Genomic DNA, 24,456 nt, shown 5'->3' with positions numbered 1-24,456 from the left:
TTGATTGGCTTCCCTTTGAACCAATCGGAAGCAGGCCTGGAGGACGCGTCGCGCCCCGAGCTTCTCACTGGGCGGAGTAGCATGACAGGCCCGAGAGAAATGCCAATGTCCGCGGGGTCTTCCGCAAGTGACATTTGCCGGCACCAATCGCCGTCCTCCTTCCCGGCGGCCGAGCCCTCCTTCCCGCGGCGGGGCTGGCGGGGCGGGGACGCTGCGCGGCGGCGGCTGAAGCGCTAGCCGTGTTGGGCGCTCCGGGCGGCGGTGGCGGCGCTCGTAGGCGGTTCCGGTCGTGTCTCTCCGGGCGGCGGCGGCTTATGGCGGCGACCGAGCTGAGAGGAGTGGTGGGGCCAGGCCCGGCCGCCATCGCGGCTCCGGGCGGCGGCGGCGCGGGTCCACCCGCGGTGGGAGGCGGCGGCGGACGCGGGGACGCGGGGCCCGGCTCCGGGGTGGCGTCTGCGACGGCGACGGCGGCGGGCGGCCCGGGCCCCACGGCCGGGGGAGTGGCGACGGGCGGCCCGGGCTCTGCACCGCCAGCCGCGGGCTCGGGCGGTTCGGGCGCCGGGGGCTCGGGCTCTGCTAGAGAGGGCTGGCTCTTCAAATGGACCAATTACATCAAAGGCTACCAGCGGCGATGGTTCGTGCTGAGCAACGGGCTGCTGAGCTACTACAGGTAACTGCTTCCGGGGCGCCGCGCTCACCTGGCCTCCCCCCCCCCCCCCCAAGTGCAGCCCACGGACCCGCGCTGTCACTCTTGGCCGGCCGGCCTCGCTGCCAAGGTCGCTCTGGGTCCCTGTCTGTCACCTGGACAGGTTGACAGCTTGCAAAAGTCAGAACCTCCCGATTTGACACGCCGCTCCTGTCCCCGCCATCACCCGTCTCTGGTGCCTCGTCTGCCTCCATCCCCGGGTCTTTCCTGTCAGCAATTGTTTGGAGAGCATCTGCTCTGCCATTGTATTTCCGCTACCACGTGGGTGCAATCACTAATTCTGCAAGTGAGCCACTGTTATGAGGCTGGAGAGGCACAGACCCAGCCCGGGCACTGCCCCTCGGGATCTTACAGTGAAAGTTCTAACTCTTCACTTTTTGTGCCCAGTCTCTAAAATTAAAGGTTCTTTATACACTCTCGATAGATCTACCTTTGCTTGTTCCCTCCACACATTCAGACAGCAAAGCACCACGGACGGGGAGATTTTAGGGATTCTGTCCACCATATGTCTTACCTCTCCCAGCTTGCGCTTGCTTTCTCGATCTGGACAGCCGAGAATGGAGATGCGTACTCTACCATAGCTTTGCTTGTGCTTGCCCCACCTCCTCCCACAGGAATGATTGTCTTATCCAGCAGTCCCGTGCTCTTTATAGTTTTACTTAAGATTGAGTTTTATTAAAGGAAGAATGCATGTTTTTGAAATGATTATTAAAGTTTTCCAATGCTTATTTTGGTATGGTTAATGTATACTTACCGTGACTCATAACGTGGTCATAACATGTCACACTATGGGGCTTCTATTACTAGGCAGAGGAGACAGAGGTGTTGAGAGGTGATTTGGGGATAAGTCGTAAGCATTCCCACTGGCTGGGCACTGTGGCTGGATGCCTTACATGCTACATTTCATACAGTATTCATAGCTCTAGCTTCCTGGGAGTTAGGACATGTTCTCAGGTTCTTGACAAGGAAGCAAACTTAGCATTGGTAGCTCTCCCAAGGTCTTGGAAAAATCAGGTTCGAAACTACAGTTTATATCAATATAACCTAAAACCAAGGTCAGTGCCACATGAACCAATTAGATACAGAGGTAATTACCTAAAACAGTTTATGGATTCTGGTTCTAATGTGTTTCATGGAAAAAGTACAGAAGTATACCGTAAGAGGAATTTGCTTAGTATAATTCCGTTTCTCATTGAAATCCCTTTGTAAAGGCCATCCATCCAGTTTGGGAATCCAAGCCTCTGATGTAGAGCAGGAGCTCAGCCTGTATGTCTTAGTAGTGTCACCAGTAGTCACTACTACCAAAAGGCTCAGGGCCAGGTAACTTTCTCCTCAACAGCATTGGCTTGTCTAAGACCTTTAAGGAGAGTTTGAATTGGAGGTTGTTGTAGGGCCATTCTTATCTCTTGTCAGCCACAGAAGATGCCTTAAGATAGTTCCTCCTCTGTTTATGCAGCATTAGTTGTGAGTAGGTGTATTTGCATTGCTGTATTCTGAATTAGTTTTAATACAGCCCTTTTCTTCTGCTCTTCTAGAATTTGGTTTAGGGTTCTAAGATACATCTAAAGCTTTAGTTTGACCCAGAGTTTTTTTTCCCATCTATTCAAGCTTGTATCTTGTTTTAATTGACTATTATCCTAATGTTCAGTTGATTCATATCCTAACTTGGTTCATAAATCGCTGATCCCCCCGTCCATTTTCAAAAATTGTTCGTTAAGGGTTGGGCATGGTGATAACAAGACTTTAATCCCAGCAAAAAGCAGCGGCAGGTGGAACTCTATGAGTTTGAGGCATCCTGGTCTCCATAGCAAGTTCTGGGACAGCCAGAACTACATACTCAAAAAAAAAAAATTGCATTATGCAAGGATTTTAATATTGCATGGTCTTGGCAGGAGAGAGAGCTTAATGGTTAAGAGCACTTACTACCCATACATTAATACAGGCAAAAGACATAAAATAATCCCGGTGGTAATGGTGAATGCCTTTCATCCAGCACTTAGGGAGGCAGAGTCAGGCAAATCTTTGTGAGTTCAAGGCCACCCTGGTCTTCCAGGGCAGCCAAGGCTACACAGAGAAGCCCTGTCTCTAAAACCCACAAGAAATAAAAACCAAACCCAAACAAGTAAGCAAAAAGCTCCATATAATGTAACATGAGGGCCGGCTTATTGGGGTATCTGACCCGCCCGGTACCGCACAGCCGGCAAGTCCCAGAGAAAATCAATCACACAGAGATCTCTATAAGTTATAAAGCTGATTGGCCCATTAGGTCAGGCTTCTTATTAGCCCTTGCAACTTATATTAACCCATTATTCTGATCTACATTAGCCACATGGCTCAGTACCTTTCTCAGCTGGGCAAGTTACATGCTGCCTCTTTGGTGGTCTGCACAGGAATGGCAGAGGGAGCTTCCTGTCCCAGAATTCTCCTGTTCTCTTTGCTCCACCTCTACTTCCTGTCTGGTTTTCCCACCTATACTTCCTGCCTGGCCAATCAGCGTTTTATTAAAACATGATTGACAGAATACAGACAGTTCTCCCACACCAATATAAAGTAATTCAAAGAAAAATTAAAAATATTCTATGGCCTTTGTAATCCAGTCAAGTTTTTGAATGATCTACTTTGCAGGCTACTTCATTGTTTAGACTCCATCTTGATCAGTGCTGACCTTGGACATTAATAACTTACCTGTTGCTGTCCCCCTCATATTTGTTGCTACTTTTACCTTCTTTCTCACAGTAACTGACTCCGTGAAAACTCCTTCCAAGACATACTAAAGTATGCCATCAGCCTGTCCTTGCTAACTAGGCTGGTCCCCCTCACAAGCAACCAATCAACAGTGTCCAGTTTATCTGTCTATGCATTACCCCACACCTCCAGAGTTCCAGTGAAGTACCTCCTTCCTACAGCATTGGCAGCTTATTCTTCCTAGTAGGGTGCCTGTGATCCCCATCTCTTTCCTGGAATTACTTAACTATGTTATTCCTCCTCTGATTGTCATACGTCCAAAACCCACAGTCTCTTAAGTATACCATTTCTAAAATACCTTTCTCCTTCATAGACCCCATCCTCTGATGACAGAAGAACAGACATGAGCAAGCCTTCCTTTACATCTTTCTTTTACTTCTTTACTAAATGCCCCATAACTCTCTTACACAGGATCCCAGCTCTCCCCAAAACACCCCAGGCTATAGTATTAGTTTTCCTTTTAGCTTCTAGAGATTAAATTACTATTTCATCTGGCCTTTTCAGGCAAGGACTTTCTAGCCAGAAACTAACCATGTGATACTGTAATGACTGAAGAACTTTTCCTGCAGGCTCAGAATCTTTTCTGCATCTGTTCGAAACATTAATAGCCACAGGTATGTTTGCCCAAGCCTAAGCGCTGTGGTCAAGCCTGCCTCCTTCCCAGTGTTCCTTAGTGTCTGTTAAACAGCTTTGGACTTTATATTATCCGAGAACCTTCTTTGGTGCATGAAGACAGTGGAGGCAGAAGAGATCCTAGGAGACTGTTAGTGAAAGTGCCAATAAGGAGGAATGTGATAGAAAGCCCAGGTAGTAAGTATAAACTGGCCTTCAGCTGTGGCTCTCTAATTCAGCCTGCATTATTCATAGTGTAACTGAAGCTTGGGGCTGGGAGGTAAGAATAGAAAAAGCAGGGATTCATATTACAGTGGCAGGTGCAGGCCATGGAAAATGGCCAGTCCTTTGAGACCCCCACCCCCACCCCGTGATCCCGTATTGCTCATTAGTACATTTGAGAAAGAAAGGTTAGACGAGATGAAATGAACAACAGCAGATCTGTCTTCAAGGGCAGCAAACAGACTCACTCAAACATCCTAAATCTTGGTGTCTGGGGAAGGGTGTGTGCCCTTCCTGGCATGTAGGAATTCTTGATGTGCCAGGTGTGTTTCGCTGTTTGGCTCTACTGCTTTGTACTGTGGCAAAGGACTTTGACCTCTTTATGTTCCGAGTTGGACAGGGAGAAGTGCAGTTTGAACCTGAAGGTCCCTGGGCATAGCCAGCGGTAGTGAAGACATGAGCAGTGTTCTCTGCATGCATGTAGTGCTGAGATTTTGATGTTTAGGGTGAATCTTGATATTTTTATGTCAAGTGCTCTGTAATTTGTTGTCACCAAGTAATGTTGTGAAGTTCAAAAGTTAGCCTATTAATAGAACTGTCAGTAGAGATCGGGGAAAGTTTTACACCCAGTCCTCTTGAGTGCAGACCTGCTGAGTCTTTCCTGGCTATTAATAGGATGGCTTAGGAGTTCCCACCAATAAAAGTCTAGAACTTAGGAAACTGAATTTATCAGAAAGAGTGAAATGCCTGATGATTTTTTTTGTGCTTGTTCTTTCTTTATTGTCTCAGACTGATAGTTATTTCTTATCATTTGAGCCATGACCAATATCTAATAGTCTAATCACTTAAGATTTGCTTTTTATACACTTCTGCAATATAATCCTAAATGTTGCATGACAGTTCTCATTTGGGCTGATTTACAGTGTGGGGGTGGCTCAGTGTATAAAAATGGAGCTATTCTTAGAGAATGAGAGTGTCAAAAATTTTTGTTGCACAAGGTTATAAAGTATTTTATAACTTGCTAAGTAAAAAGCAGTTTCTGACTGCAGTGGGTACGAGGGAACTTTGTCAGGTGAGGGAAATATTCTTCACTTGGATCGTGGTTGTGGTTTCACAATTGTATCCACTTGTCAAAACTCATTCATTTGTACTTATTAACTGCTAAATTAATATTTCATGCAATTCTAGCTCAGTAAAGACTGTTCTTCAAACTAATGGGAGGAGGAACAGTGGGGCAATAAAATCCGACTCACATAATGCTTATAAGCTTGGGAAGCTTTCCCCCTGCTTCCCACTGTTTAAATTTCCAGGGTTGAGAGAACTATAACAAGACTTTGTTAATTCCTAACACTACTTAATTTTCAAAGTGCTCAGAGTTATGAAAGAAACTAAAAGTGGAGCAGGACGAATGTCTGTTACCTTTCTGTTTAGCCTTTTTGTCTTGCTATGGCAGGTCCAAGGCAGAAATGAGACACACCTGCCGTGGTACCATCAATCTTGCCACAGCCAACATCACTGTAGAAGACTCTTGCAACTTTATCATTTCCAATGGCGGTGCTCAGACCTACCACTTGAAAGCCAGCTCAGAAGTAGAGCGGCAGCGCTGGGTGACAGCCCTGGAACTGGCCAAGGCCAAGGCTGTGAAGATGCTGGCAGAGTCAGGTAAGGAGCAAAGGAACACTGAACTTGAGTAGCACAGGCTTTTACTCTTGACTGCAATGTATCTTTTGATTGTGTCTTGCACCTTAGCTATCCCAATCTTCTCACTGAGTGTTATTTCTCTTGAGTAGTGGTTCTAAACTGAGTTCAGTTCATATATACACACATGCCATTTGGTAATGTCTGGAGACATTTTTGGATAAAATAATGGAAGCTGGGTGTGTGACTGGCACACAGAGACTAGAAGTCAAAGATACTGCTCAGTACCCTATGAGGCACAGAACAGCACACCTGCCCTCCAAGAAAGAATCAAGTAGCCAAAGTTGAAAAACTTTGGTACTAAAGTGCTTATGCTTAATTTTTTTTTAAAAAAAAATTTGATTCAGGGTCTTACTAGTCGCCTTGGATGACTCTGAACCCCATCCTCCAGCCTCTGCCTTCTGAGTGCTAGGACTAAAGACATGCTTCACTATGTCTGGCCTGTGTTTTGTTTCCCCCCTGAGACAGAGTTTCTTTGTGTAACAGTCCTAGCTGTTCTGGAACTCACTCTTGTAGACCAGACTGGCCTCAAACTTACAGAGCTCCACTTGCTCTGCTTCCCGAGTGCTGGGGTAAAGATGTGCACCATCACCGCCTGGCTTCAGTATTAGTAATCTTACAGCTCATAATTTGGACCTTTGTATATTTTTCTTCTCTAGGTTGTTTTTCAGTCTCATGTCCTAGGCTGGCCTGAAACCCACTCTGTCCGTAGTTTAAGATGACCTTGAACTCCTGCTCCCTCTGTCTCCACCTCAATGCTGGAATTTTAGGCCAGTGTCTGATAGCTTCTCATTTGTTAAAGTTGTAACAGAATCGACAGATGACCTAATAAACAATCTTTTCAGGGCTGGAGAGATTGCTCAGTGGTTAAGGTACATCCTGTTCTTACAAAGGATGGGATTTCAGTTCTCAGCACTCATGACAGGAAGCTCACAGCCGTTTGTGACTTCAGCTCCAGGAGGATCTGCCGCCTCTGACTGCGAAGGGCACACACAAGCACAGTTTATAGTAGTAAAAATCTTTCTAAAATTAGCTTTTGTTTTTCTAAAGAAAATGATAGGATTTGTCCTCAAGATATTGATAATCATGCCGAGCTTGCTCAGTGGCAGAGAACTGAGACAGTTAGTTCTGGCTTACGTTTACCAGTTCTTTTCCATCATTTCCCATATGTGCCTAATGTCTATTATGTCATGAAAGGAAACTCCATTGCTTTATCAATTTTGTAGGGATGGGTTACATTTTGACTTTGAGCCCTGCCTCAGTTTAGCAGGGAGGACTGGTCCTTTCTTGTTCCATTTGTTTAATCTGAAGGCTGGTGTCAGCTCCACAAAGGAGTGACACTGCTGGAGAAACAGTTTGCAGTGACAAACTGAGAAGTGCACAGCTGATGGAGAGAGGTACGGTACAGTTCCTACTTGATTAGGATCTGAGAGCTCTCTTGTTTTGCTTTTGGAGTGGCTTTAGGGTCAGATAAGTTCATCATGAAGGTCAGCTCTCCCTTGGAGAAAAATAATAAATAGAGCTTTTAGCGGCATAAACTATCTCAAGAAGCTGCTCTGCAAAACAAACACACAAACAGAAAAAGAAGCTGCTCTGTGGTTCTCAACCCATTTTGCAGAAGGCCTCCATGCCTCCCTAAAGGTAGTGGTGGCTTTGTGGTCATAATTAGTTTGGATTACATTGGACTCTTCAAGCTAATGTTTACCTACTATGCCTGAAGCCTTTGGTTCACTAGAATAGCTGAAGCGAGATGTGGTCACACCTTTCAGGAGTTGGGAGCAAGAGGATCAGGAGTTCAAGGTCATCTTGGCTACACAGGGAGTTCAAAGCTAACCTGAGCTGCATGAGATGCTGCCTCAACAAAGAGTTGGAAGGTTTAGTTATATGCTCCTAATCGGAATAGCTATCCAGTTTTCCATAATATCCTTTCTGTTAGTGGATCATAAACTTCAGTATACATTAGGACTGCTTTGGTCACAGTTAGAAACACATATTCTGGGCCAGTGAGATGGATTAGCTGGCAAGGGCACTTATAACAAGCCTGATGACTGAGTTCCACTTCTGAGCCCTGCACAGTGGAGGGAGAGAACTGACCCCCACTATGTTGTTCTCTGACCTCTTCACATATGCAGTATGACACATGTACCGTACCCTTGCCCCATAAATATAATTAGAAATGCGTGTAATTTTAAAAGAGAAATGCAGGTTTCCAGGCCTTGCCTCTCACCATCTGAATCTAAGTATCTAGGACTGTAACCTGAGACTGTGCACCTTTATGAAGCACCTCAGGTCTGTATGCTGTAGGCCATGGGCCATGCTGTAGAGGAATCCTCTGGAATTGCTAGCCCTCAGTTGCTCAGAATGCACATAGTGAACCATGGTAGTTTACTTGGAGCAGAGGAGATAGGTCTCCAACTCTCGGTCCTGATCCTAGAGGCAGAACTTAATCTTGGCATCCCTGCAGATGAATCTGGGGATGAAGAGTCTGTCTCACAAACTGACAAGACTGAGCTTCAGAACACACTCCGAACCCTCTCCAGCAAAGTGGAGGACCTGAGCACGTGCAATGACTTGATAGCTAAGCATGGCACTGCCCTGCAGCGTTCCCTCAGTGAGCTGGAGTCCCTGAAGCTGCCTGCTGAGAGCAACGAGAAAATCAAACAAGTCAACGAGCGAGCCACACTCTTTAGGATAACATCCAATGCCATGATCAATGTGAGTAAAGATGGTGTACCTCTGACTTTTTGACACTTCCCTTCTGAAATGCAATGCTGTCATAATGCTTGGAACTAACTGGTAGAGCAGTGACTGTCCTATTCGGTGATCAGGTGCTTTAGGTTTCCTTATCTGTCGCATGAAACAGGATTGGCTGCCCAGGTGAAGATGCTCTGCTCAAGTGGTCAGATGGACATTGCATCAGCCTGGGAGGTAGTAAGGAGCCCAGTGGTGCAACCTCCTTTCTCTGAGTGGCAGGGCATCTGAGGTGCTATTATATATTAGCTTGGTGCCTAAACTTCTTTTGTTTTTGGCTTTGCCTCTTTGCTTTATTTTTCTAAGCTTATCTGTCAGAGCTGAAAGAGCCTCTTGAATGCTTTACACTGTTGTGTTCTTTTGCTTCCTTCTTCCTTGGAGTCTGCATGGTAAGGCATCCTGCATGTAGAATGCCGAGCAGGACCTGGCTCAAGCTCTGCTTAGAACTTGTAATACTAGTTAGTTCAGTGTTAGCCTTTGACTCCAGAATACTCCACTTAGGCATTAGGAGACTGTGGGTAAACACAAAACATCTCCGGCCTTACTGATGTATTGCTAGGTATGAAAGAAGACCAGGTTTACGATGCTGTTTTTCCTCTCCCGGTAACTGAGTCTCACCTGACAGGTTGTTTTAGCTCCTGTGCACATAAAAACGCTAAAGGACATTTCGTAAGTGAGACGAGTATTCTGTGAGAAACGGTTTTGCAGAACTTCTCCCCCCATCTAATTAAATGGGTAAAGTTACCTCACGAGTGCCAGATTTCCCTTGTTTAGGGAATGATCGTGAGAAGACCTAGTTTAGTTCCTGTAGTGCCTGAAGATCAAAGACCTTTTCCCGTGAGGAAGGGGAAATTCCATTTTCTCATTTTGTTTCTTTGTTACTTGATGGCAATTGTGTTAGCTTTTATTTTAAATGTTGAACACTTTCATGGCTCTGATTTGCCCCAGCCAGAAAGAAGAAGAGTTAGGTTTTCCTTTTAGGAATTTCAGGAAGGTTAGCCACTTCCTAGGAGCTTTCAGCAGGTCAGTGTTGATGCAGGTGTTGAGTGACCAGGAAGCCTGGTAATTGCACAAGCAGATATCCATGGTAAATATGTAGACTTACGTATGTGTTTATGGGTGTTTGCCCTGCATGTATGTCTGTATACCTCTTGTGTGCCTGTGGGGCTAGAAGAGGGCATTAGATCCTTGGGATTGGAGTTACTGCTGGCCACAAGCCACCATGTTCTGGGAAACCAACCCAGGTCCTCTGCTAGAGCCTTTCCAGTCCCAAATATGTATCCTTAAAAAAAAAAAAAAAAGCTGTTCGAAACATCACAGTCACAGTCACCTAAGAAGGATGGCTAATTGTTATCAACGTCAGGTAAATACTCAACTATATGACAGTCTTCTTTTTTTTCTTATTCTAATATGATTTTTTTCCTAAAAAAAGCGCCCTTGCTTTATAAAACCAAAGCCTTGCCTTAGCCTTTTCTCTTGTAAATTGCTCTTATGTGTTCTTTGGGGAATTATTCATCCTCGAGTTCTAGGTTATGTTGGAAATGATCTTAGAAGTCAGAACCAAGCTTTCAGGATGGGAATGTAGCTTTGTGGGAGAATACTTGCTCGCATGCTCCAGGTCGTGGGTTCAGTCCTCAGGACAACACTGAGTCAGTCAACAGCTTGGTGGAAGAAAGCTGTTCTTTCCCTCTTTGCTTTCCTGTCCACTGCCTATGCCCCTGTTATCATCTAGTTGTTACCTAAAACTCACTTTTTATTCTGTGTTGTTATCTGTTTATCTTTCAGGTGATAATAGCAAGGCTTTAATGCAGTGCTTGTGGTGACGCATGCCTGTTAATCTCAGTACTCTGGAGGTTTAGGCAGGAGGAACAAGAGTGCGAAGCCAGTCTGAGCAGCTGTGTGCTGTGACAGAGTGGACGTCATAGGCAGCACATTGGAGGTGTTTAGCCTGTACTAGGAAAGTTAAAGAAGCTAGCACAGCATCCAAATGCTGAGGGAGAATGAAAATCTTCCTAAAAAGAAGGCAATTTTATTTTAATTTTTGAGACAGGGTCTCTCTGTGTAGCTCTAGCTGTCCTGGAACTTATGTAGACCAGGCTGGCCTCAAAATCACAGAAATCTGTTTGCCTCTGCCTCTCTAGTGCTGAAATTAAAAGCAGGTACCACCTGGTGGTTTTTGCTAAATTTTAATTATTATCAGTAAGTATTATAAGAAGAGAATAGGGGAAGAATTGGTAGAGGCAGTGATGTGGCATATGTGGACCCATTCTCCTCAGAGTCTGGGAACTGCTGGTGACTGTTAGATGAGGAAGTAGCTAGAGGTGAAGCTTGAGTGGAGGTTAGGGCAGTGCAGATGCGGATGAGCAGGCTGCGGGTAGCCCACTAGAAGAGGCTGAGGCCAGTCTTGAGGCAAGCAAGCTGGTTACTGCCTTACTGAATGCTTCCTGTGAGCTCAGTGTGGTCCTAAGTGCTATATGTGAACAGTGACAACTCTGAGGTGGTCTCTGTGTTAGTATGTGTTTATAGACAATGACTGTGAGGCACAGAGGACTTCTGTAACTAACCAGATGGCAGGAAAGAGCTGTGACTTGAGGCTAGCCAGCCCAATTCCAAATCTGTGCTCCACTACTTCTGCTGTGGAGTGATGGAAAGAGATTACAGACTCCAGAATATTAAAGGAGAGTCACTAGGACCTAATATTTGGATGTAAAGAAGGAAGCAACTCTGAAAGAGAGACACCCATAGGCTTGGAAGCTTGAAGGCTTTGGAACCGCTTTGTGATAGAGAAATTCAGAGGAAACAAGAGGCAGCAAGAGAATGTGGTGAATCAAGCGTGAGAGCCACTGATTTTGAAGTACTTTGAGCCATTGAATAGGCACTTGGATATTCTGGTCTGAATTTCAGAGAGTCCAATTTGGAATCACTGATTTAGTAGCCATTGGTGGACCTGTAGGCAATTGTTGAAACCATGGGAGCAGACATTCTAATAGAACCTTTTAGTTTCTCTGTAATAGGGAATACACTTTCAAGCTTACATTGGTTCCTTCCTTCATTTATTAAGCAAACTTTATGTGGCTCCTGCTGTGTGTTAGGAGCTAAAGACCTGTAGATGAATAAGCTATAAAATGTATTCTAAAGTTGCTGGTGATCCCTCTGGAGAGATAGAAACCCAGTCATGATACTGCTGTGCGTGTGTTAGGCAGAAGTATGCTGAAACTGGTAAGGACATAGAAGAAGCAACTGACTGCTTAGGAGTGGGGGTGTCACAGAAATTCCATTTCTCTTATAGGTCCTCTCCTATCCTAGAGAAGGTGGAGAGGGAAGAGAGGTGCAGGCAGAGTGAGTAGCATATACCTAAGTAGTTAGGACTGGAAGGAGCTGTGTGTCCAAGAAATGGTGAGTTCAGTGTGGCTGTGTTGTACAGTACAGAGGTAACAGCGGCTGGGAGAGTAGTTGTGTGAGGGCTGTTTGTATTGTAACCGTAATTAGGATTTGATTCTAGCCTTGAGGAGTCAGTAAAGGTATGGAGATAATCAGATTGTGTGTGGGGGGGGGAGTGTTTGTCTTTCTCTACCTCACATCTTTGATTCACCAAGTAGTATTCTAATTTTTAAGTTCAATTGTTTCCGAAATGACTGAAATAAAAGCAAGGCCAAGTTACCCCATCTCTAGTCTGAGTCAGTGCAGATCTGTTCTCTGTCTCAGTCCTCAGCTTTGAGTTTTGTGAGTGTAGCTGACTTATTGAAAGCAGTTTTCATACACTTTATCTTTTATCCAGTAGATCTCGGGTGCAGTTCACATGCCCGCCCTTTATGCTGCTGCCACTAATGCTTTGTCTGGCTTTGCTGCTCACTTGGTATTTGCTTGGTCCTCGTGACCAGGAAAATAGGAGAACTATGACAACGGTGTTCGCTCTTTCCCCAGTCTGACCTTGATTGCAGCACAGAGCTGGCTGTCCCCATACTGTGAAATAGCAGGAAGTATTTAATTGTCATATGCCTTCTCATGTTCCCAGAATAAGGTTACTTGGTGGAGACTCTGACTAGTTGAGGTAACATAACCAACACTTTCTCTGTGCAGGCTTGCAGAGATTTCTTCATGTTAGCCCAGACTCATAGTAAAAAGTGGCAGAAGTCTCTCCAGTATGAAAGAGACCAGCGTATCCGACTGGAAGAGACTCTTGAGCAGCTGGCAAAGCAGCACAATCACCTGGAAAGAGCCTTCCGGGGAGCCACGGTGCTACCGGCAAACACTCCGGGCAGTGCTGGCTCTGGTAAAGGTGAGAAACTGAGCTCTTACATAGCTGGTCTGATGCAATCTGGACGGTTTCTGCAGTTGACAGAAGAAATTCTCCACAATTGGTGGCTCATGTGAGATGCATTTAGAGCTATTGATTTCTTTTGGCTTTCCCACTGCTTTCAACCATTGTTGCCATGTTTGTTATTAGTATTTAAAAGAACCCACTGTTCTAGGCATTGGTAAATGTAACCACAGAAAACAAATGAGGCTTTTTTTCTTTGTAGACCAGTGCTGTTCTGGCAAAGGGGACATGAGTGATGAAGATGATGAGAATGAATTTTTTGATGCACCAGAGATTATCACCATGCCTGAAAATTTGGGTCACAAGTAAGTGGTCCTTGACTGTTTAAGAAATTGAACGTGTATTTTTATGATAAGACTGTTTCCCGTGAGAATCTGAGCTGGTGACAGTTGCTAAGATGTGGGAAAACTGTTAAGCACTTACACACTGAATTCTCCAGAGACCCCCAAATTCATACCAATTCTAAGTGTGTGCAGTGTATTTGGCATTGTGCTTCATAAAGAACTGATGAGGACCAAACTTAACTTCTGGTCTTTGTTCTAATTCTCCTCTGTTTTTCATCCATGAAGACGTACTGGTAGCAATATCAGTGGAGCCAGCAGTGACATCAGCCTTGATGAACAGGTAACTCTTATTTGGAAGTTGTCAGCGTTGAGGGACTTTAGTTTTGATTCCCAAGAACTTGTCTGTGAAGTGCTAAGATAAATAGAAACTTTTGTTGTTGTTTGTTAAGCATGGGGGAAGGGAAGGTTATAGATAGCAGATTTTTTGTTCTTTGTGGCTGATTGAATGGCTTTGTTTTTGCTTCTAGTACAAGCATCAGCTGGAGGAGACCAAGAAGGAAAAGAGAACCAGAATACCATATAAGCCAAACTACAGCCTCAACTTGTGGAGCATCATGAAGAACTGCATTGGAAAAGAGCTCTCTAAGATCCCAATGCCGGTGAGGTCCTCGAATACTCAGACTGGTGTCCTTTCCACCTCAGTGACACTCTGGTCACACTGTAGCAGCTTTAAGCATGGTTTTTATTTCCTTGCTAGTCATAAACCATCCTTTTAAGTTAGGTTGTGTAGTACTGGCTATGGATCCTAGTATCTTTCCAGATCATCTAGAGTCAGTTGCTTATTTTTGATAACATTTATGAGCAATTCCATGGCAGGCAGGCAGGCAGGCGTGAGGCATGCACAGATAACACAGCACCGATACTGTCTTTAAGAAGCATATAGTGAGACCACTATATGGCTTAAGATGGCTTGGTCAGTAAAGGTTCTACCATGTAAGCACAAGAACATAAAAAGTCAGGCATGGCGACATTGGTGTCTGCTTTGGTGTGCACGTGCACTCATTACACACATACACACACAACTATCTGCCCCACACCCAAATTAAAATAAAAGAATAGTAGCTGAGTGTGGCAATTCATGCCTGTTAATACCAGCACTGGGAGGAATGACAAGAGTTTGAGACTAGCTTAGGCTACATAGTTCCCTGCCAACCTGGGTTAAAAAGTGAGACCTTATCTCACTCTTACAGACATGCACAGAAAAACAAAACACACATAGATTGAAAGAGATAGTCAAGGAAATAGGTGAATGGTATTTTTCCTCTTTTAGTGCTATGGGAAGCCCTATACAAAGGAAACAAAGAAATAAAAGTAGTTAATTAAACCCAGAAGATAAGGACCATCTCCATGATGAAGAAGGATATTGGGGATGGGCATAGTAGTACTCTCCTGTGATCCCAACACTTGGGACATAGAGGCAGGAAGATCAGGAGTTGAGAATCTGCTTTCACTACAGATGGAGTTCAATGCCAACCTGAGCTACTTGAGACCTTGTCTCAAAAATAAGCAAAGAGATGGGATTTGAACTGACCTCCCTTCCTCTAACACACTTCTGCTGTCTATCCATGCTCTTGTCAAAGGGATCTTAAAACTGGAAGTGTAGTCATGTCAGTTCTCAACTCCTTTAGTGGGTCATCACTGCCTTGACTATAATCTGCTTCCTTAAGTGGGCTGTGTGCTTTCTCCTGATGGGCAGATTTCTGTCATGAAGATTAGAGTCAGGATAGACTTCAAGTATCAGGCATTTTGGCTCTTCCCTTCAGGCATTTACACACACTGCTCTTCATGCTTGAACTATGTTTATTTGTCCCCCAGCCTATGGCACTTTGTTGTAACTACAGCTCTTTGTTGAGGATTTTGCTGTAGTGTCTCTTTAATAAACCTCTAGAGTATCTATCAGGGTAAAATATTGATCCCCAGTGCTCCAGGAAGCTCCATTGTTTGTCTCTGGCAGTATTCTGCTTGCTTATTCATTCTACAAGTATTTTCTGAGTGTCTCTAATTTGCCCTATGCAGTTACAGTGTGTGTCTTAGGCAGATGTTTGGCTTATAGAAAGAAATCCCAAGCTACATTAATTTGAATCAGGGGTCAGCAAACTAAGGCCCTGGGGCCAAATCTGGCTGCCATCTAAACAAGCATAAGCCAAGAATTTATTTATTTTTTTTATTAAGTGGTTGGGGAAGAAATCTAAAGGAATGTAATAATTCATGAGGTTACTGTCCACAAATCAAGCTTTGTGGGACAGAGATTCTAATTCATTCCTTTCTGTTGTAGCTGCTGTCTTGCAGTAGCAGCAATATTGAGTGATGTGACAGAGACCACCTGGTCCTGAAGGCTTAAATGTTTACTGTGTAGCTCTTTACAGAGGAAACAAAAACAAAGCAAACAGAAAACAGGCAACTGCCTTAAACAAATGTTAGCTTAACATTCTTATTTTGAAATCCAAAAGTAGGTTGTCCAGAGCTGATACGGCCAGTGTCAGTACCAAGTTTCTTTCTGTTTTGTGGCTCTCTACTTATGATTAAGTGCTATAATTCATAGATCTGTAATGGCTCCTTGAGCCGTTGGAGGATACTTTGCAGTCAGCTAGAGGATGGAAAAGTAAGAGCAGGCTGTGCCTTTTAAAGGTACTTCCTGGAAATTACACAATCCATTAATCTCTTGAATCTCTGTGGCCACAACTTACTTATCTGACCATAGCTACCTAGAGAAAAGTCTAGAAATAAAGACTTAGGATGGGGAGCTGCATGTTCTGTCCATAACCTGGTACTTGGAAGCAGAAATAAAATACCTCCTCAGCCTCTTGGTACATAGGCACCACGTCTTCGTAGACTGTTTGTTTCTCATAGCTAGGAACTGTGTTGTTGCTACGTATGTCCTTGATGCTCAGCATACTGCCTGACATTGACATTCAGCAAATACTAAAGTAATTAATTAATTCAGCCTCAAAAATCAAATAGGTTTTTATACATGTGTAATGTTTAGTTTTTATGTTATGATTGCTTGCCTAGGATGTTTAAGGCCCTACATTCCATCTCTAGTACTACAAAATAATAATATTGATGATGATGGGATAGTAATAGTGGTAGTAATAGCCAGGCAGTGGTGGCGCACACCTTTAATCGCAGCACTCAGGAGGCAGAGGCAGGTGGATCTCTGTGAGTTTGAGGGCAGCCTGTCCTGGAACTAGCTCTTGTAGACCAGCCTGGCCTCAAACTCACAGAGATCTGCCCGCCTCTGCCTTCCGAGTGCTGGGATTAAAGGCGTGCGTCACCGCCACCACCACCCAGCTAAGAAAAGGATCTTAATGAGCTTATATTAGAGAAACCTCCAAATAACTGGTGTTTGGGAAATGGAAATAAAGGAGGACCACTTGCTTGAGCATTGAGCACCTTATAGGAATTAGTAGGCAGGTGGACTGGAAAGGCAGGCCGTCATTCTCAGGATGTAGATTCTATTTATAAAGAGCTTCTGGGGCTAGGTGACCTGTATCTTCTCTCCTTATTGATATCGCCATTAGGAATGTGCAATCCTGTACCCTCCAGACAAGTCATCTTTTCAGGCAGCGTTCTATCACAGGAGAGCTGGGGTCAGCCGGTTTTAAAGCTTCTGTTCCTGCTGGCATCTGGCTGGGCACTGCCAGTATAAGACAGCAGTAGGAGGTCATGGCTCCCTCTTAGGCATTTTTCTGACAACATCTGTGTGACTCTAGGTTTCACTAAACAGTCTTCCCTGAGCTCCTCAAGGTGCTAAGCTTCTGCCATATCCCCTCACCCTCTGAGGTACAGTGATGTCCCTTCTCCATGTCCCCAGCTCATGGCTGGCTGGTGTTGCTCATCTCTGGTTGTCTTTTGTGGCTAACTACCTCTCATTGGCAGTGAGTAATGTCCTTGCTTCCTTCTCCTTAAAATACTCAAACTCATTTGTTGCGTTTGGCCTCTGAGTGTGACCGGGTTCTTGGAATATTTATTAGAAGGTGGGTTGTATGTAAATGAAAAGTAGTGACAGACTAGTGATGTATGGAGTCTGGTCCAGGTTCTCTTCTATGTCTGGTAGCACAGTACACAGCTTTTCATGATTTTCCTCTGAATATGTGAGAATTTTTCTTCATTCTGCTTGAATTGTTGTCACTAAGAGATTCTTCTGCAGTAAGGATTCGGGCCTTACTGTTACCAGTTGGAGTACCACACTCAAGCATTTTCTGTAGTGCGGGCTTATTACATATGTGTGTGGGTATGTGTGTGTGAGTTCAAGTGGCTGGAGGACAGAGTCATCTGATTGCCTGGAGCAGGAGTTAAAGGTGCTTGTGAGCCAACTGATATGAATGCTCAGGAGGCAGAGGCAGGTGGATCTCTGAGTTGGAGGCCAGGCTGGTCTACAGAGTTCCAGGACAGGCTCCATAGCTACTGGGAAACCCTGTCTCAAAAAACCAAAAAAGAAAAGAAAAGAAATCACTGAGCCATCTTTCTATTCCCTTCTCTCTCTCTCTTTAAATTATTTATATTTTGTGTGGGCTGTGCATGGGGGGCAGAAGAGAACCTCACCTACTGAGATGGTCTGTCACTGGGCTTGAAGTTCCCCATTTCAGCTAGGCTGAACAGCCACTGAACTCTTGGGAAGTGCCAGTCTCTACATGTGGCTCTCCCTACCCCTGGTGCTGGGGTTACAAGCTCATGCAGCCATGATGCCTGGCTTTTCTTTTTTTTTTTTTTTTTATGTCGGTAGTAGTAGGTAGTAGAGATTTGAACTCAGGTCCTCATGCTGTCAGAGTAAGAACTCCTACCTGCTAAGCTCAGCCCCTAAAGCAAATTATACTTGTTTGTTTGTTTTTGTTTTTTGATACATGGGTCTGTGTTATGTAGTTCTGGCTATTCTGGAACTCTTTATGTAGGCCAGGCTGGCCTCAGGCTCACAGAGATTCACCTGCTCTCTTTTCTTTCCATGCCTGGTCTTACAACAAATTTTAAATTAGCAAAATTATTTAAAATTTCAAAGTTACCTTAGAAATTAACTTATTTTCTTGAGGGAGAAGCAGTGTGAGCAGTTGTCTGTTGTTCACTTCTCCACCATGTAGGAAGCACAGGCTTTGGCACACATGACACTCAGATAATATTGTATAATGGATAGGCACACATTTCCCCTAGCAGAAATGCTTCCTCATTCCCTGCACTCCTGCCACGCTCTTTCATCATCTAGCGATAAGTTGTGCTGTCAGATTTGAAGAGTGCCCTGCTTCCTCTCCACTCCAGCAGCAGCAGTCCATGTCTAGAGCACTGTCCAGCCTCAGAAGTCAGCTCCTTACCAAGCCTTGACCAGCGACTAGTCCAGGGGAGAAGCTGACTTGGGCAGTGTAGTCATTTCTGTGGTCAGGACACTCCTGTACTTTTATAATCTTATCTCCCCTTTGCTTCTCCCCCCAGGTCTTCCATATCTAACTTCCTCTCTAGGTACACTTCTGGAATTTTCGTTCCTTTAATTACTCATTCCCTCATCTGCTGTCTGATGAGGGCTCCTGTGGTCAGTAACTCATTGCTGTTGTCGTCTGCAGTGCTGCTTAGAGAAGCTGCTTGATTTCCATCTCAGGGCGCAGTGGTTCCTGCCACTCCCTGACATAGATGTTAACAGAGGAGAGGGGGTCACCTGGAGTCTAATTGGAGAGCTACAACTTCTTTTGTCTTCCTGTTGCTTTATCACCACAGCATCTCCAGCTGTCTCCTGTGAATGGCAGGGAAAAGGCTTTAAATCTGTTCTCTTCCTTACAGGTAAATTTTAATGAGCCCTTGTCCATGCTTCAGCGCCTTACTGAAGATCTGGAATACCATGAGCTATTAGACCGAGCTGCAAAATGTGAGAACTCTCTAGAACAGCTCTGCTATGTTGCAGCCTTCACCGTTTCCTCCTATTCCACTACTGTCTTCCGAACCAGCAAGCCATTCAACCCACTCCTTGGGGAGACCTTCGAACTGGACCGACTGGAAGAGAATGGTTATCGATCCCTCTGTGAGCAGGTAAAGAGCCCAGACCTCTAACACTTTTCCTTTCTTATGACTGGGTAGGTTTTGAGAAGCCAGTCTCAGTCAGCCCATTCTGTCTTTTTCATTAGGGCTCAACACATTAAGCCTGTCGTTCACCACTGTTGTGGATGTAAAAATATAAAGGGAGACTCTTGAGTGTTTATTGCCAATTAATGAGCCATGTCTTTCTCTTCTCCAGTCTTTTCTTAATTCAAACCTGATTTCTTCAAGGTGAGTCATCATCCCCCTGCTGCTGCACACCATGCTGAATCCAAAAATGGCTGGACATTGCGTCAGGAAATCAAAATCACCAGCAAGTTTCGAGGCAAATACCTCTCCATTATGCCCCTCGGTAAGGCCACCATGTTTGTTCCGGTGAAAGGTGTTCTGGCATGATGGAGGAGGCTACTGTTTCAGGCATCAAGAGATGGAAACTCTGATTCAGGCACCAGCATCACTAGCTAGTTATCATTTAACTTCCCAACTTTCAAATGAGTAAGGAGGCCAGGTACTCTTTTAAGACCCATCCTGCCATATCTTTGCCTCTTTAGTTTATTTACTTTTTGTCTCTAAGTACTACTTTAGAATATGGATTCTAGCATGCCTTTAAGACATTATTTCAATGTTGTTTCCCCATTACTCTAGTTCTATCTGTACATAAAAAACAGTTAGGATTATGAGATTAGGTTTCTTGGCTAGTCTCTCACAGTCTTTATTCCTCTGCTTGATGGATTAGGTGTCATTTATGTAATGATTGAATCCTGGATAAAATGAAACTTTATTTTATTGGATTACAAGCTATTTGTGTGTGTGTGTGTGTTGGGATCAAAAAGATGAAGCATGGGAGTAGGAATCCTGACCTGTAGAGTTGGAAGCACACCAGAACTTTACAGCTGCTGCCCTTCCTCATTCTGCACTGATTTTCTTGCGTGCGTGTGTGTGTGTGTGTGTGTGTGTGTGTGTGAGAAAGAGAGAGAGAGAGAGAGAGAGAGAGAGAGAGAAGTCTTTAAGGTTTTTTTTTTTTTTTCTGGGCATGGTGGTGCATGCTTTTAATCCCGAAAGAAGGCAGAAGCAGGTGAATCTCTCTGAGTTCAAGGCCAGTTTGGTCTACAAAGCAAGTTCTAGATAAACTAGGGCTATTACACAGAGAAACCCTGTTAAGATTTATTTTTGCTAGTTTTAATTGTGTGTGTGTGTGTGTATGTGTATGTGAGTTTGCATGTGAATGTGTACATTTGTATTCAGTGTAGTTCCCACAGAAGCCAGAGTCATCAGATCTCCTGGAGCTGGTGTTACAGTTGTGTATCACCAGATGTTTGTACCTTGGGTCCTCTGCAAGAACATTTAACCACAGAGCCATTTCTCCACTCATTGCAAAGTGTACTTTTATACTTTATAATCTCATCACATAATTTTATTTTGTTTACTTATACAGATATTTTATAAGAAAAACTTATATACTGTCTTTAATATATAGCTGGATTTACTGGTCTTAGTTTCTTTTTTTGTTTGTTTTGTTTTTTAAGACAAGGTTTCTCTGTGTAACAGTTTTGGCTGTCCTGGAGCTCACTTTGTAGACCAGGATCGAATTCACTCAGACCCGCCTGCCTCTGCCTCCCGAGTGCTGGGATTAAAGGTGTGTGATACCACTGCCTGACTCTCTTAGTTTCTTTTTTTTTTTTTTTTTTTTTTTTTCGAGACAGGGTTTCTCTGTAGTTTTTGGTGCCTGTTCTGGAACTAGCTCTTGTACACCAGGCTGGCCTCGAACTCACAGGGATTCGCCTGCCTCTGCCTCCCGAGTGCTGGGATTAAAGGCGTGCACCACCACCGCCCGGCCTCTCTTAGTTTCTTAATGTGGATTAAAGCTATTGACTAGTGTGTCCTTTCATAATTTTTAGAAGACCGATTATTTCAGTTTTATGGATCTGGGAATGATTCTTGAATTTCTGCTTATGTAGGATAGTTTTACTGGATATAAAATTCTTCCTTTGATAGTCTTCTCAATATCTTGACTTTGTTATTCTACTGCTTTTTGGCTTCTTTTTTTTGCTTCCCCCCCTCAAATATTTCATTGTAATTATATACTTTATATATGTGTGTGCATGTGTATATATATATATATATATATATATGCATTTCATACATGTTAAATGTGTAGTTAAGTGCTATTTACTACATCCATAATGGGATATTAACACTGTTACTGATCTGACTTCAAGATACTTTATTTTGTTCAGCTGAAACTGCACCCAGAAACTGCTCATTTGGCCTTCCTCCAGACTCAGAAAACCACTGCTCTACTTTTTGTCTGTACAATTTTCACAGATCTGTGATTTAAATGTATTTGTCTTTTTGTGACTGGTTTATTTCATCTCAGGGTCTTTTTCTTCTATGTTCAATATTAGGATTTCTCTTTTTATGCTAACTATTCCTATTACATTGCACATGTACGCACATGTTTTTTTTTTAATCTGTCCACCTGTTGATGACTATAAGTAGCTCCCATGTTTTAACTATTGCATATAAATTCTGTGAAGTTGAGTATAAATATCTCTTAGAGTCCTTGCTTTCTACTTTTTTGAGTATATAGCAGTAGTGGAATTGCTGGATCACATGGTAATTCTTTTTAATGTTTTGAGAAATTCCACACTGTTTCCACCATTTTATGTGACTCTACCTTTTTATATCCCTCCAGACAGTGTGCCAAGGCCGTAGTTATCTCATGTCCTTGTTCATTCATTCATTCCTCGAGTATATCTCATGTGCTTTTGGTCTAACAGTGGTGTGGAGTATGTTTTCATGTGCTTTTTAATGATTTGTGTGTTTACTTTAGAGCAGTTTTTTTTCCCAGTTGTTTTTTGGATTCTTGTTGTTGTTTGAGATTTTGTAGCTCTGGCTGTCTGACTCTCAAAGTATCAGCTGGGCTGGCCTCGAACTCACCAAGATGCACAGCCTCTGGAGTGCTGGGATCAATGGTGTGCACCACCGTACCTGGGCCTTTTGGCAGTTTTTGTTATTTTGTTTTTTGAGACAAGGTCTTAGTGGTATGGAACTCAGAGACCTCCCTGCCTCTGTCTTCTTAGTGCTGGAATTAAAACTGTGTGCCACCACACCTCACCCCCACTCCTTGCCAGATTTTAAATTGAGTTTTGTTGAGTTTTAGGAGTTTTATATGTGGTCTGGATATCATTCTCTTATCAAAAAAAAAAATTGGATTTACAAACCAGGCAGTGGTGGCTCATGATTTTAATCCCAGCACTCAGAAGGTGCATGCAGATTTCTGAATTCAAGACCATCCTGTTCTACACAGAGAAATCCTGTATCAAAAAAGAAAAGAAAAGAAAACAAACAAACAAAAAAATAGGATTTACAAATGTTTTCTTCCATTTGTGAGTTGCCTTTTTACTCCTTTGTATTTCCCTTTGATGTACAAAATTTTTAATTTTCAAAAAAAAGATCATTTTCTCTATTTTTTGTGTTTGTTTTTGTTGTTGCTTATACTTTTGGTGTCATATCCCAAATGTCATTACTGCTGGGTGATGGTGGCACTTACCTTTAGTCCCAGCACTAGGGAGGCAGAAGCAGAAGTTCTGAGTTCCAGGACAGCCAGATCTATACAAAGAAACTCTGTCTTGAAAAGCCAAAGAAGAAAAAAAGTCATTACTAAACTAACATCTTGAAACTTTGCCTTTGATTTCTTTTGAGTGTCACCATTTCCCCACTCCAGCCTACCCCACTCACCACCCAAGACAGGGTTTCTCTGTGTAGTCCCTACTGTCTTGGAACTTACTCTGTAGACCAGGCTGGCCCTTAACTCAGAGATTTACCTGCCTCTGCCTCCTGACTGCTGGGATTAAAGGCTTGGGCCACCACTGCCTGACTTCTTTTGAGTCTTAAATAGTTTGAGGTGTAATATTTGACATTTGGGAAAAAAATTGATGTTTGGGATTAATGTTTATGTAAATAAAAGACTGTCCTTTTCCTATTTAATGATCTTAGCACCCTTGTCAGAAATTATTTGAGAGTCTATGTAAGGTCTTATCTGTGGGCTTTTTGATCATAACCTGTTTATTTTTATGCCAGTACTACATTATTTTGGTTAGTATGCATTTGTTTGTTTGTGTTTTGGTTTTTATTTTGTTTTGGTTTTTCAAGACAGGGATTCTCTATGTAACAGTCCTGGCTGCCCTGGAACTCACTCTGTAGACCAGGCTGACCTTGAACTCTGAGATCCACCTGCCTCTGCCTCCTCTGAGTGCTGTGATTAAAGGCGTGCACCACCGCTGCCCAGTTTTCTGTGGTTTTGTAATAAGCTTGAAATGAGAAAGTGTGAATCTTCCAGCTTTGTTCATTTTCAAAATTGTTTTAGCTGATTAAATTCCCTTGTAATTCAATGTAAATTCTTGTTTCTTTAAAATCTTTTAATTATGTGTATATATGTATATCTGTGTATGTGTATGCCTCGAGTGTTCAGATGCCTATGGAGACCAGAAGGCAGTTGTGAGAACCTCACATGAGTGCTGGGAATAGAACTCAGGTCCTTTGCAAGAACAGCAAGTGCTCTTAACTACAAACACACACACACACACACACACACACACACACACACAACACACACACACACACACACATTTTAATTTCTCAGATACCTCTGCTCCTGCTACGGATTTTAATTTAAGTACTTGTTACATTACAAGCACCTTGGTGAGCAAATAAAATATTTACTGCTGACCAGGATGTGGTTTCCCAAGTCTGTAGATAAAACCAGCCAACAAAAGTTAAAATATTTATTATAAATGCAGTTCTGACATTTAACTACCCACAGTATTTACAGACTCAATACGTTAAGAGCACAGTCCTCAAGATTGTCCTTGCTTTTGATACAAGCCACAAATTTTGATGTGCAAAGTTTCCCATACTTGGTGCCAACAAGCTATAAATTTGTGGGATACCCAAGTTCCCTCAGGTTTGAAAACTGAAAAAAAAAATTCTAGATTTATTTATGTATGTGTGTTGCCTGCACATGTGTTTGTGTACTATGT

General features: G+C 43.4%; 1 protein-coding gene across 1 annotated transcript in view; it reads left to right on the top strand.

The window, feature by feature from the left end:
* Positions 1-228: 228 nt before the first annotated feature.
* The window catches only part of Osbp (oxysterol binding protein), a 31,571-nt gene continuing 7,343 nt past the window's right edge, over positions 229-24,456 (top strand). The window contains exons 1-9 of the mRNA XM_048430515.3: positions 229-670; positions 5,739-5,947; positions 8,448-8,698; positions 12,815-13,013; positions 13,258-13,360; positions 13,625-13,679; positions 13,867-13,998; positions 19,163-19,408; positions 19,646-19,766. Of these exons, the coding sequence (XP_048286472.2) occupies positions 315-670; positions 5,739-5,947; positions 8,448-8,698; positions 12,815-13,013; positions 13,258-13,360; positions 13,625-13,679; positions 13,867-13,998; positions 19,163-19,408; positions 19,646-19,766 (1,672 nt within the window). The 5' untranslated portion in view covers positions 229-314. The remainder of the gene's footprint in view (positions 671-5,738; positions 5,948-8,447; positions 8,699-12,814; positions 13,014-13,257; positions 13,361-13,624; positions 13,680-13,866; positions 13,999-19,162; positions 19,409-19,645; positions 19,767-24,456) is intronic.

The sequence above is a fragment of the Myodes glareolus genome, chromosome 7, assembly GCF_982192425.1.
Source record: "Myodes glareolus chromosome 7, mMyoGla1.1, whole genome shotgun sequence".
In the NCBI taxonomy this organism is placed as follows: Eukaryota; Metazoa; Chordata; class Mammalia; order Rodentia; family Cricetidae; genus Myodes; species Myodes glareolus.
The sequence above is the reverse complement of the archived record's forward strand: the minus strand, read 5'-3'. Positions and strand labels throughout refer to the sequence as shown.